Source organism: Lactuca virosa, chromosome 6, assembly GCF_052849685.1.
Source record: "Lactuca virosa cultivar CGN04683 chromosome 6, Lactuca_virosa_CGN04683_v6, whole genome shotgun sequence".
Taxonomy (NCBI): Eukaryota; Viridiplantae; Streptophyta; class Magnoliopsida; order Asterales; family Asteraceae; genus Lactuca; species Lactuca virosa.
Window position 1 is genome coordinate 39,970,664 of NC_136431.1, and position 15,194 is coordinate 39,985,857.

The following is a 15,194-nucleotide window of genomic DNA, read 5'->3' on the forward strand; positions in this document are numbered from 1 at the left end:
AATCCTCCACCCGAACAAACCCTTCGCCAATGGGAGAGGCAAGAGGTTACTCAACAACCTCTTTGCATCACCAATCCGGCAGCCACAAACCTTGAACTAAAATCTGGTCTTATTCATCTCCTCCCAACCTTTAGAGGCCTAGAAAATGAAGATCCCCACAAATTCCTCACAGAGTTCCATCTTGTGTGTGTTGGCATGAAACCACACAATGTCACGGAGGACCAAATCAAGCTTAGGGCATTCCCCTTTGCAGTGCAAGACTCAGCAAAAGATTGGCTTTATGACCTTCCACCGGGAACGATCAACACATGGGTAGATCTTGCACGCCTCTTCTTAGACAAATATTTCCTAGAAATGAAATCCTCGGCCCTAAGAAGAGAGATAATTGGGATCAAACAACACAAGAGAGAAGCCTTTCATACATATTGGGAGAGGTTCAAAAAGCTTTGTGCCCGTTGCCCAAAGCATGGTATTAGTGAGTATCAAATCCTCCAATACTTCATTGAAGGCATGACTCCTTGGGAAAGAAGACTTCTTAATGCTTCAAGTGGAGGATCTTTGACTGACAAGACCCCAACTGAGATTCGGGATCTCATTAAAAACATGGCGGATGATTCAAATCATACTAGTCAAGATGAAGATTGGTATACGGATGCACCCCGAGGTGTAAAAGAGGTGCACACTCCTCAAATTAAAGCTCAATTATCCGAGTTGACTAAGGTGGTAATGATGCTTGCTAAGGACAAAGGTGTGCAATCCACACCCCGTCCTTGTGGTATTTTCACTCAAGTGGGACACCCGACTGATATGTGTCCTCAATTGCAAGAAGAAGAATATGAAGAAGCAAATGCGATGGGAGGCTACTCCGGGAATAATCAAAGAGCTTATGATCAGCCCCGAGACAATCAAGGGTGGAACCATAATCAAGGCATGGGTTATCAACCAACACAACCACCTCCATACCAACAAAGACCATCATTTCAACCTCAAAATTTCCATCCAAGGCAGCCACAACATCCACCTCAACAAGCGGGTTCATCAAGTATGTCCTTAGAGGACATAGTGAAGAGTTTGGCTACTAGCACCCAAACCTTTCAAAAAGAGAAAAAAGCAAGCATCAAGAACCTAGAGCAACAAATTTCACAACTTGCTACTTCGGTTAGTAGGTTGGAATCTCAAGGAAAGTTACCTGCCCAAACTGAGACAAAGCCAAGGCCCAATGTATGTGCTATCACATTGAGAGGTGGAAAGAGTTATTATGGCCCATCAATATCGGTTGATCAAGAAAAAGAAATAGAGGAGATAGTGGTGAAGAAGTCGAGTAATGAGGAGGAAAATAAAGAAAAATCCAACAAAAAGAAGCCTGCCACCACCGAAGTCAAATATACCCCAGTCGCTCCATTCCCCGAAAGATTGGTGAGCACAAAGAAAGAACGAGAGGAGAGTGAGATCATGCAAATGTTTCGGAAAGTTCATGTCAATATCCCACTCCTTGATTCCATCAAACAGGTACCTAGATATGCTAAGTTCCTAAAAGAACTCTGCATATCTAAAAAGAAACTTAAAGGTAATGAAACGGTAAAAGTTGGTGAGAACATTTTAGCGGTTTTGCAAAAGAGGATGCCCCCGAAGTGCAAGGATCCCGACGTCTTTACTGTGCCTTGCAAATTGGGGAATCTTCACGTACCTCGAGTTATGCTTGATTTAGGTGCATCTATAAATGTCCTATTGTACTCTGTTTACAAATCAATTGGTGTAGGAACACTGAGCAAAACCGGTGTAATCATTCAACTTGCTGACCGGTCGATAGTACACCCAAAAGGTATACTAGAGGACGTGTTAGTTCAAGTCAATGAACTTGTTTTTGATGGGTTTTGAGCATTCTAACACTTCCTAAGTGTACATGCAACCCTAATAACCTTGGATCTATGTTTGTCTAATAATCATGCAAAGTTGAATTCCAAGGTTATATTCCTATCTAGCATACATGGGGAACATTTTTAACTTGAATGAAAGATAGAATAACTTACCTTGTTGTTGATTATGATCCTTGAAACCTTGTGAGCCTAGCAACCCAAGTGTGATGCCTCAAATGCTTCACACAATACCAAATACAAAGGATTAAACTTTGAGAGAATCTTACACTTGCAAAATCGGCTCTAGCCCTCTTATTTCTTAGTGTCGCCGATATTGGTGGAGAATGGGTTTCTTATATAGTGTTGACACATCTAGGGTTACACCATGTAAACCCTAATGTGTCATGACTCTTCATTTCCATGACCCATGGGTTTGTAACTCCCATGGAGCATCCATGGAGCATCCTATGGGTGGAACCCAACTTGATAATCCATGGAGCCTCTTAGCCCACAATATAAGATATGGAAGATTTACATAATCTACCCATATATTTAATTAGTTATCTTTTGATCACTTAATTAATTCTTGATCAAACTAATTAAATAATATTATTAATATATTAGAACTTATAATATATTAATAAACCATAAGTGTTATTTCTCTCATTTTAGTTTATCCAATTGCATGGTGCCATGCAACCCAAATGGACCATGCCGGGTCGGGTCAAGTACATACCAGAAATAGTTATGGACTTAGACACCTTATCCAACAGTCTCCCACTTGGATAAGTCTAATAACTATAACTGCAATACTTCAGGAACCGATCGGCAATCGTAGCTCTTTCAAGGTCTCGCGGAACTGAGAAGATGATGATACGCCATTTAAGATAAGTGATCATATAATCCTCTGTTATAGATATCAGCCGGACAAATACATGGAACAATGTCTTACTTATTGTCCAGCAGTTTGTTTCCCGATTTCCGATTTGTTTGACAAAGAACTTAATTGAACACATCAACTTAGTTCTGACCGGTCCCGGTACATAGGTCAAAACAAAATCATCGAGGGGCCCAGATATCAGCTTCTAATCCAAGAAGGAACAGATAAACTTCGACTCATATGTTTGTTCTACCACTCATTGAATTATACACAAAAGCACGTTTTATAACATCGAGTTACCAATGCGTTAACGTACAATCAATGCATAACCAACTCATAAGTAACAAATCATATCTCTAGGTTTGAAGACTTATATGATATTACCGTCTCACGATCACTCGAGATAAATTCCATGAAGTGATTCCAGTTAGCGTGGGTTGAGTCCAATGCTCAGAACTTATGAGCACTCATGAGTGTTGTAGCCATGTCCAACAACTTAGACCTCTGCAACCAATCATGAAAGTCTTGATTCATACCTACTTCCGACATATGACCGACTGTGGAGGTTCGAATAATATGATATACCAAACATAATTATTCTGGAAGTCAAAACATGCAAAAGAAATATAGTAAACGATCGACAAGAGATAGCAACACTTTACTCATAAATAAAACACCTTTTATTCATCATCTAATGTCAATTACACTTTACAAATTTCAAGGTTATCTAACTACTAAATTTAATATCATCCTTCAGCCCTATGCTCCGAGCATGCTGGAGATGCTTAACCCGAGTCAGTCCCTTCGTGAGGGGATCTGCTGGATTCTCATCCGATGATACCCTATTTGCCACGAGGAGTCCTTCTTCTATTCGATGTCTGATGAAATGGTATTTTCTGTCGATGTGTCTGGATCTCCCGTGATCCCTTGGTTCCTTGGTTAAGGCAACTACACTTTCACTATCACAGAAAATTTCCATTGGCTCTTTAATAGCTGGTACAACTCCAAGGTCTCCAATGAAGTTCTTCAGCCATATCGCCTCCTTTGTTGCCTCGCTAGCTGCTATATACTCTGATTCGCAAGTTGAATCAGCCACTGTCTCTTGCTTGGAACTCTTCCAAGAAATTGCTCCTCCATTTAAGGTAAAGACCCAGCCTGACTGAGAGCGGAAATTATCCCTATCAGTCTGAAAGCTAGCATCACTATACCCTACAACTCTCAAGTCTTCACTCCCACCGAGGGTAAGGACCCAGTCCTTAGTCCTCCGTAGGTACTTGAGGATATTCTTTACCGCAGTCCAGTGTGCCTTGCCAGGGTTCCCCTGATACCTGCTAACCATGCTCAAAGAAAAGGCTACATCAGGTCGAGTACACGTCATAGCATACATGATCGATCCTACAGCCGAAGCATAAGGTATTCGACTCATTTTTGGTATCTCAGCCTCAGTACTAGGGCTTTGTGTCTTACTTAATCTGGCGTTACTCTGGATGGGTAACTCTCATTTCTTGGAGTCCTGCATGCCGAATCTCTTCAGCACCTTATCCAAGTAGGTACTCTGACTAAGTCCAATTAGTCTTTTACTCCGGTCTCTCAAGATCCTTATCCCTAGAATATAGGCAGCTTCTCCTAGGTCCTTCATAGAGAAACACTTCCCAAGCCAGGACTTAACTTCCTGCAGAGTTGGGATGTCATTTCCTATGAGTAGTATGTCATCCACATACAATACCAAAAAGCTAACTATACTCCCACTAGCCTTGACATATACTCAAGATTCATCTTCACCCCTAGAAAAGCCAAATTCCTTGACTTTCTCATCAAAGCAAAGATTCCATCTGCGAGGTGCTTGCTTTAACCCATAAATGGATTTCTCAAGCTTACACACTCTATTAGGGTACTCTGTGTTGACAAAACCCTCTGGCTGACTCATGTAAACATCCTCAGCCAACTTTCCATTAAGGAAAGCGGTTTTGACATCCATTTGCCATATTTCATAGTCATGAAATGCGGCTATGGCTAACAGAACCCTAATAGACTTAATCTTGGCCACTGGAGAAAAGGTCTCATCATAATCAACTCCCGGAGTTTGTGAGAAACCCTTTGCAACCAGTCGTGCCTTATAAGTGTGTACATTACCATCCATGTCGGTCTTCTTCTTGAAGATCCATTTGCACCCTATAGTCTTACGACATGGTACATTCTCAACCAAGTTCCAAACTTGATTGTCATACATGGACTGTATCTCGTTGTCTATTGCCTCTTTCCACTTGGCTGACTCAGGGCCTGCCATGGCTTCCGCGTAACTATTAGGTTCATCCAGACCTATCAGTGTCTCATCACTGATAAGTGTATCACCTTCCGCAGTAATATGGAATCCATAGTAATGCTCAGGTGCATTCCTAACCCTTGTGGAACGCCTCAGAGGTACAGACTTGTCAACTGGCTCAACAGAAGTTTCCTCCTCAAGTTGAGTGCTAGGGTTTGAAGTTCCTTCACCACTTGACTCTTGAATTTCTTCAAGGTCAACTTGCCTCCCACTATCTCCTTGGCTTATGAACTCTCTCTCTCTCGAAATAAAGCCCTCCTAGCTACAAAGACCACATTCTCACTAGGTCTGTAGAAGAGGTAACCAAAGGATTTCTGTGGGTAGCCGATGAAAATACACCTCTCACTTCGAGGTTCGAGCTTATCATGAGTCTCGCGTCTCACGAAAGCCTCGCAACCCCCAATCTTAATGTGGTCTAGTTTGGGTACTTTACCAGTCCACATCTCATGAAGAGTTTTGGCAACTTTCTTTGTGGGAACTAGATTAAGGATATGGGCGGCAGTCTCTAAGGCATACCCCCAAAATGAGATTGGTAGCGAAGCTCAACTCATCATGGAACGAACCATATCCAACAAGGTTCGATTACGCCTCTCAGCTACACCATTCAACTACGGTGTCCTGGGAGGTGTCAATTGTGAGACAATCCCACATTCCCTAAGATAGTCGAGGAACTCTGAACTAAGATACTCACCACCTCGATCGGATCGAAGCATCTTAATGTTCCTGCCCAATTGATTCTCGACTTCCTGTTTAAACTCTTTAAACCTCTCAAAAGTCTCTGACTTATGCTTGATTAAGTAGACATATCCATATCTACTGTAATCATCAGTAACAGTCAAATAATAAAGATTAGCATCCCTTGTGGCATGTTTGAAGGGCCCACACACATCCGTGTGTATAAGATCCAACAAACCTTCACCCCTCTCACAAAAACCTGTGAAGGGTGACTTTGTCATTTTTCCAAGTAAGCATGATTCGCAACTATCATCTGACTTTAGGTCAAATGACTCCAATACTCCATCCTTTTGGAGTTGGCCTATGCGTTTCTTGCTTATATGTCCAAGACGACAATGCCATAATGATGCTTTATCCAAGTTATTATCATTAACAGAATCAATACACAATACATTATTTCCTAAGTTATCAACCACATATACAGTTTCATACACACCATCACAAGGTAATGCTTTAAAATAAAGAACATTATTAAAGAAAGCATTAATCGAACCAACTTCATTATCAAATGAAAAGGTGAAACCTTGTTTATACAATGCATGAAAGGAAATAATATTTCTTGCCATTTCTGGCGAATAACAACATTTATTCAAATCTAAACTAAACCCACTACTTAGCGATAAAGTATAAACTCCAATCTTGGTGACAGGTAAAGCTTTCCTATTCCCCATGATTAAGTTTATTCTTCCATGCTCCACATTCTCACTTCTTCTTAGTCCCTGCAAATCAGAACATATATGAATACCACAACCGGTATCAAGGACCCAAGAGTTAGAATGGGGTGAGTTATTAGATAAGATAGTGTAAATACCTGCATGGTTGGGTTTAACTTTCCCATCCTTCACATCTTGCTGGTACTTTGGGCAGTTCCGCTTCCAATGTGACTTTTCATGGCAATAGAAGCATTCAGCCTCTTTAGGGTCAGAAGAAGGAGTGACAAAACCTTTCTTGGTTCCACTTGAAGAAGAGCCATCAAGGGTCCTAGCCTTGGTACCCTTCGAAGAGCTCTTCCTCTTCTTCCCTCTACCTTTCCCGATTGCCAAAACCGGGGCGGAGTTTGGAGTAGGAGTGTTAACAACCCACTTACCCTTAAGACCTGTTTCTGCGGTCTTGAGGAGTCCCTGAAGTTTGCTGAGTGTGACCTCTTCCTTATTCATGTGATATGTCATGCGGAATTGATCATAGCACGATGGTAAGGAGTGCAAAATGATATCTATTACAAGCTCCTCAGGGAAGTTCACATTAAGCTTCAGCAACCGATCCACATACCTTTGCATTTTATGCATGTGGCTCGTGACGGATTCCCCGTCCTTCATCATGGTTGTTATGATAGAGCATATGATTTCATACCTCTCTTGTCGTGCACTTTGATGGTATCTTTCCATCAGATCTTGGTGCATTTCAAAAGGGCAGAAGTCCTCATAGGACTTTTGGAGTTCCGCTGTCATGGTGGCCAACATGATGCATGCCACTTTTGTAGCATCCCTTTCATGTGCCCGGAAGTCAGCGATCTCCTGTGGAGTTGCAGTGGTCTCATCAATCTCCTTAAGCTCCTTGTTAAGGACATATTCTTTGTCCTCGTAGCGGGTAATCATCCTGATGTTTCTGATCAATTCATTGAAGTTGGATCCATCAAAAGTGACTTTCCCACACAAGTTCATAAGGGTAAAGGAGCCATTAGGATTAGAGCCAGAAGCAGCATTGTTTGAAGACATCTGAAAGAAGAGGACAAGATTAGTTTAGATATTAAGAGAGTCCTTAATAAAACACCCAAATGTAATGTTAAGGCTAGGATCCAATCACAATATATTATAACTTAGAAGAGGTATGCCGTAATCCAAGCTATAACATATTTGAAAGGTAGGTGAATGACGATTCACCAATTTCCACCATGAAAAACGAAATATAAATATTAGGTTTTTAATTGGTTCTTAGAAATTCCTAGATTCTTTTGAGATTCAATGAACTTTTCAAAGGCATGTTTCAATCTCGAGTGTGCCCTCCAAGTTTTGTGACTGGGATACCGAGGATCACAAAACGAGGTGTGAAGTAACCATGCAAATCACTTGGTACCCTCAAGGTTTATCACTCAATCGATGTGTCGGTAAACCACACACGCTCCACCGATGCTATGGTAAACCTTAAGTCACCCTTTACCTACCTTGTTAAGTCCAAGTTAGTGTGCCGGTTAACCACACACGCTCCACCAACGACTTAAACAAAGTGTAAAGTGTAATTTCATGGATTAGCACCTTATTCACATTTTCCTAAAGTAACTAAGATTGGGAATTTAATAAAAGCATTTAGTTACTTTATAATATTCATCATACTTTTAATGAGAATTTATAAGTCCTTGTCTTACCCGTTCGGCTAACGACCCTCCACCGATCAAGGAAGCGGTGGGTGAGAGTGGACACCCATTAAGTTGCCATTTTATAGGCAACAACCTTATACCCCCCTTATAGACCGGCTTCGTGAATGAGGCGTACTAGCGGTAAGACGACTTGACGTTATACATATATATATTAGTAACTTATAATATTATAAAGTATAAGGGTTGAATTTTAACTTTTAAAATTCTAAGGGTTGGAACTAAAGTTTTAATCAAGACTTTACATGTTCCAAAACTTGAGGGCAAGTTTTGTAAACTTCCAAAACTTTTCATTTCTTATAACTTATGAATTAATTGAGTAATAAAAATGAAGACTCTTCATTTTTATAACTCTTGTGTTCTTTTAATGGCTTTAATAAAAGTGAGACTTTTGGTTTTCCATAACTTGAGGACAAGTTATGGACTCCATTAAAACACATTATGATCATGAATTAAACTACCATGAAGGTTACAAAAAATTCCTATGATCATCTAATCTTCATAAGTTCAAGAACATGAATATGAACACTTTCAAGAATCAAAAATTACACTTTAAAAAAACTTGTAGCTTTAATAATTGCCATTGTAAATGGACTAGCATAAACATTACACCATATAAAACAAGCTTTAAAACATCAAAACAGTTTAGGGTAATGTTTCTAGTCCATTTCCAGCAACAAATGTGCAAACTTTCATACGAGCAGAAAACAGAAAAACAATTTTTTTTCAAGCTGTTTGCACACAAAAAAAAAACAACAAACAAACCTAGGCTCTAATACCACTGATGGGTTTTCAGCATTCTAACACTTCCTAAGTGTACATGCAACCCTAATAACCTTGGATCTATGTTTATCTAATAATCATGCAAAGTTGAATTCCAAGGTTATATTCCTATCTAGCATACATGGGGAACATTTTTAACTTGAATGAAAGATAGAATAACTTACCTTGTTGTTGATTATGATCCTTGAAACCTTGTGAGCCTAGCACCCCAAGTGTGATGCCTCAAATGCTTCACACAACACCAAATGCAAAGGAGTAAACTTTGAGAGAATCTTACACTTGCAAAATCGGCTCTAGCCCTCTTGTTTCTTAGTGTCGCTGATTTTGGTGGAGAATGGGTTTCTTATATAGTGTTGACACATCTAGGGTTACACCATGTAAACCCTAATGTGTCATGACTCTTCATTTCCATGACCCATGGGTTTGTAACTCCCATGGAGCATCCATGGAGCATCCTATGGGTGGAACCCAACTTGATAATCCATGGAGCCTCTTAGCCTACAATATAAGATATGGAAGATTTACATAATCTACCCATATATTTAATTAGTTATCTTTTGATCACTTAATTAATTCTAAATTAATTCTTGATCAAACTAATTAAATAATATTATTAATATATTAGAACTTATAATATATTAATAAACCATAAGTGTTATTTCTCTCATTTTAGTTTATCCAATTGCATGGTGCCATGCAACCCAAATGGACCATGCCGGGTCGGGTCAAGTACATACCAGAAATAGTTATGGACTTAGACACCTTATCCAACAGTTTTCCCAACTGATTTTTATGTTCTAGATATGGGAGATGATGACTCTCCAAATCCAAGTTTCATACTTTTGGGTAGACCTTTTCTTAAAACAGCAAAAACCAAAATTGATGTCTACAATGGAACTTTATCAATGGAATTTGATGGGGGAGGTCATTAACTTCAATATTTTTGAAGAGAAAAGGTACCCTAGTGATGTTCACTCTTTAAATTTTATGGATATTGTTCAGCCTTTGACTAGAGAATGCTTTGAGTTGACTAAACATGATTTTTTAGAGTTGGCTTTAAGTAGGAACTTTGATAAAAGTTTGGTCAAGGAGATTCCAGAAAAATTCAAGTTGGATAATGAGATGTTGGGAAATGTGGAGTTTATAGATGAAAAGAAGAACATGGGGTTCCATGAAAAGGGTATTCTCCGAAAGGCAAGGTTTCAAGAGTTGAAGGAATTCCAAAATAAAACCTTCGAGGGCTCACGCATCTACAAAGACAAGACCAAAGCATTCCATGATAAGTACCTCTCCCGTAAGACCTTTGAGATTGGTCAAAAGGTATTACTCTATAACTCTCGACATAAATGGATTTCCGGTAAGTTACGGTCTCGGTGGGTGGGACCGTTCATTGTTACTAATATATTTGATCATGGTGCCGTCGAGATTAAGAGTAACAAAATAGGAAAAGTGTTCAAGGTTAATGGTCACAGGTTAAAGGTCTTTTATGAAGGTTCCAAGAGAAAGATATGGAGGTTGATAGTTTGGAACGCCCAGACTACATTGAGTAAATCTAAAGGGCAAAGTCGATCCAAAGACTTGAAACAAGGGCGGCTAACCGAGAGGCAACTCGGGAGTATTTCTTTCTATTTTCTTTATTTTGATTTATTTCATCTGTCTTGCAATGTTTTTGAGTCTTTTCGAGGGTTCCGTACAAATAATTTTCCTATCTAATGGTCGAGAGTAAAGTGGTTTTGAAAAAAAAAATCATGATTTTGATGTTCACTGAAAGAAAACACACGACCTCAACAAAAAAAAAGCATGGGCTAGCTCTAAAACACACAGTCCAATTTTTGTCCCGTGCCCACACATCGAGGTTTTTAATAAAAAAAAATTTGGCACGGGCATGCTCCAAACGCACGGGCAAGAAGAACAAAATGCACGGCCTAGGGCTAGACCATGCGTCCACATCGCAACTCAGCTCAAGAAAAAATAACACGGCCATGGTTCAAAAATGCATGGTCCGTGCGTATGATTGCTAGCTCCCGAGAATCCCAAGAAAACGCACGAGCAACTCCAAAAATTCACGGCGCCAGTGTTGATCGCAGCTTGAAGCAACTCACGCGAAGGCAAAAGTCAAGGACCATGCGTTTTTGATTTATCTCGTTCCCCAAACCTCAACCAGCGTGCGTTTTTGTTCCCTTACCCCTTCTCTATCACCCTTCGGCCGATCCTCCTAAACCCTAGTCTAGGGTCCGATTTCTTTCAATCAATCCGAGATTAAGATGCAAATGTATGTTTTTATGGGTTCCTAACTTCACTTCATTAATTATCTAGGTCGAATTCATCATTCAATGGGTAAAAAAATCGGATCTCTCTTTATAAACTCTAGTTTTTGATTTGTAAAATTGACTTGATTCTTGCAAAATTCTTGTATAGGGTTTGAAGAACAAGCTTGGGGAGGTGCTTTTGGAAGGAAGATTGGAAGCTTTCATCTCCAATTGGGCATTCCACCATTGAAGAGTTCAAGCTTTCTTGAGGTTGAAGATGAAGTGAACAATACAAGCCAACACCACAAATTCAAGCGTTTGAACGGTACATTCCTTCCATATCTCGAGTTTTACACATTGAATTTAAGTTTGTTTGGTTAGAATAGTTGTGAATCCGTTCTTGTGCTTCATATAATTGTTCATTCGTGCTTGTCTACTTATGTTATCATCTTTGGGCACCACCTGTTTTTCATAAATCCGTTTTGTCATCATGCCAAAACGCAAAAATCCAAAGCCAAAAGAACAATTGGAATCCAAATATGGTGTCACCACCATTATTCATAACTCTCTTGAGCACCGTGACCGATTCCTTCACTTGAAGGACCGCGAATATTCTCAACAACGGTTTGTAGATATTCCCACTCTCCAAGAAATAGGAGTTTATGATGGCGTCTTTAGGTTGTTTAGCAACATCGGTTGGGAGAAACTTCTCACTTTGGCACCAATGGAATCGTATAAAAACACAACCATTGAATTCTTACAATCTTTGGAATTCAATGACAATGCCAAATGTCTCTCATTCCGTCTCATACGTTTGCAATTTAAACCGAGTCTAGACGATCTTAGTGGGTTTAATGGGATTTCTAAATTCAATACTTATGGTCCCAAATTAGGCTACATGCGAGAGAAAAATAATCTTTTCAAAGCCCAGGTCAAAGCCTTTTGGAAGGAAATGACAGGGCTTGATGTGTGTGAGGCTCGATCCGCCAAAGCATCTCATATCATCCATCCGGTCTTAAGGGTGGCTCTCCGAATTATTGCTAACATTGTCTTCCCCCAAGAAGACGTTAGCAGAGTCGGTAAGATGGAGTTAGAAATTCTTTGGTGCATGGTCACCGGCTTGAAGAGACCTCATTTTAGCGCCTTCCTTGCTTTCAAACTTCTCAAGGTCTCTACCAGCGATTCTGGCCCTATCCATTGTGGCGGGATTATCTCTTATCTTGCCACCCGCCTTACTTGTGCCGAGCTTTTTGAGAGAAAGCGCCCGAATCTCGAGAAAATCAAACAAGGCTCTAATACTATCACATCCAATGTCCTTGTAGCCTCATCTTTCTTTCAGAGAGAAGGTGATGGTAGTATCACATGGTTGGTACAGGGTGAGCCACATTTCCGAGTTCCTGCTGGGGATTTCAGTTCCCTCCAACTCCAGCAGGACATCACCCAGACTCGGTGGTGTCTACCAAAGAATACTTCTGCAGACTCCATTCCGCGCTCTCCCGCACCCATCCCGAGAGCACCTGAGCGGCTGGTCGTCGACCACGAAGACGACATCCCTATTCCTCCCGCTCACTCCACTGCTACTACTATAGGGGATCCACTTCTGTTGCCCCAGTAGAGACTGCACGTTATTTCTACACCCGGCGGGCGACTCAGTACCATGACACATACATGAGGCGTTTTGATCACCTTGATCAAGTTGTTGCCGACATTCGCGCTGATTTGTCTGCAACCAACACCTCCGTTCAGCAATTGACACAAACGGTACAACAGGCCATGCAGTTCATGCAACGTTGGGCCCCTCGCAGTTAATAGATTGCCCTACCCTCTCCGAGCATCGAGGCCGATGCTTAATCTTAAGCTTGGGGAGGGGTCTTTGTACATTAGCCTCTACTTTCCACATGCATTTCATCAAAAAAAAATTACTTTTCTTATTTTCATTTTTTTCATGCATTCATTTCAAATAGCCTCTAGTTTCCACATGCATTTCATAAAAAAAAATTACTTTTCTTATTTTCATTTTTTTCATGCATTCATTTCAAAGTATACAAAAATAAATAAATAAATAAATAAAAACATTCAATCTAAAGAAACCTAATCTTCTTGAATAAGTTGAAGTGGTAAATTAGCCGTGGCTTGAGATTAGAGCTTGTTCGTTTTTCAATAAAAATCTTGAAGCAACCTAATCTCACACGAACACGTCTCCCGAAGCTACTCGTGCAAAACAAAAAATGATAAGGTTATCAACACCGATGCATAAAGACAGATATAGTTTAGCCCGTGGAACACACGGCCGGTCTTATGAGTAGTAAGTGCTCATTCATATACGAACTCCAAATTCAAAAGAGCCATAAAATGAATATAAAATTTCAGTGACTCGAATTCTCCAGCGCTCAAAAAAGTCTTTTCTACCTATTCCCTTCTAAATACCCTGCTTGGGGACATTGTTTCCAACTATACTTACGGGTCTTTGCGCGTTACATCAGTCCCACGAAAAACGTCTTAGAAGTCTCTCACGGTAATAGACTGTGAGATGTCCCAACGATAGAAAGAGTCAAGGACGAAAATATAAGGAAATAAGCCTAGCAAACAAATTAAAAAATAATAATAATAAAAAATTAAAAATTAAAAATTAAAAAAAATAAAAAATAAAAAAAATAAAAATATTATTAAGTTAATCTGTGACCCTTGGGACTCGAATCAGTAAACCCCGAGGGGTGTTCTACACCTAATTGCCTAAACCTGAATTGTTTGGGACTGATTGGGTTGAAAGTTCGCTACACGGGTTCCATAGAAAGTCATGAACTTAATAATAACATATATATATATATATATATATATATATATATATATATATATATAGACATGTTTAGACAGTCAAATAAAGCTAATCTGTGACCTTTGAGGTTCGGACAAGTAAACCCGAGGGATCTCTTTAAATCTAGCACACCAAGGTCATCTGGCCTGGATGTGTTGGTTGGAAGCCCGCTACGTGGATTTCAAAGAAAGCCATAAGTTTTATTTGTAGGAAAATATAACTAGATAGTTTGTATATGTTTATGTTTATAGTTCAATCGAATAATATGTTTAGGAAAAATGTTTGGCTGCCAAAAGATTCCTTTGGACTTGGACTTGAACTTATGACATTGGGACTGACTGTAAACTACTTTGACTGGTGTATGTGGTTTGAAACATGTAACCAATCTGGGTAAGTATTAGGGAATTTTTAGAAAATACTTTTTAGAAAAAGATTGTTGTCAGTCAACGTATAGCTGGAGTCGATCACTGTCATGCTTTGTAAAATGAAAATGATTGAGCATTTTTGTCATAACATGTTTTCACGAGAGTAAGACCATAATTTGTTCCATGTGCTAACCCAATACCAGTAAACGTGAACAAGTGTTGAAATTTTGATTTTTTTGAGTTGTGTTAGGGAGTAACTAAAAATCTTGTTTTAAATGCTATATATCTTTGTGGGGTTAATGTCAAGTTATCTCAAGGCACGACAGGTACACTTTCGACTGTATGACACAATGAGGTTAATTAGATTGAATCTGTTCGTTTTGTTTCGTTTATTGCATTAATATTTGAAAAAAAAAATACAAAAACAAAAAAAAATTATTGTACATATGTTATTTTCATTAGTTTTTCTTTCATTCTCTTCATCTTAGTTTCTTTTCAGTCGCCTATCGTCTTCTCTAGGGTGATTCTTAATTGTGTTCTTTCTTGAGGACAAGAAAGGTATAAGCTTGGAGAGGTTTGATAGGTGCATTTTATACACCTATTTTGCATGTTTATTTCCGTCCTTTTATAGCATTCTACTTCATAATTCTTGCATTTAGTTGATTATTTGGGCAATTGCATATTTCGTCAAGAATGTCTGGTACTTCACCATTTTTGATTTATTTTGAAGGCATTATGGAGCATGGATACTTGGAGCTTAGATGCATGGAGCATGGAGGATGGAACTTGGAGCTTTGGAGCATGAAGAGAAGATGAA

At 39.4% G+C, this 15,194-nt stretch overlaps 1 protein-coding gene across 1 annotated transcript; it reads left to right on the forward strand.

Annotated features, from left to right (window-relative positions):
• Window positions 1-354: 354 nt before the first annotated feature.
• Window positions 355-1,878, forward strand: LOC145121459 (uncharacterized). The gene has a single exon (XM_079057203.1). It carries the CDS (start codon window positions 355-357, stop codon window positions 1,876-1,878), a length of 1,524 nt encoding a protein of 507 aa, XP_078913329.1.
• Window positions 1,879-15,194: the final 13,316 nt, after the last annotated feature.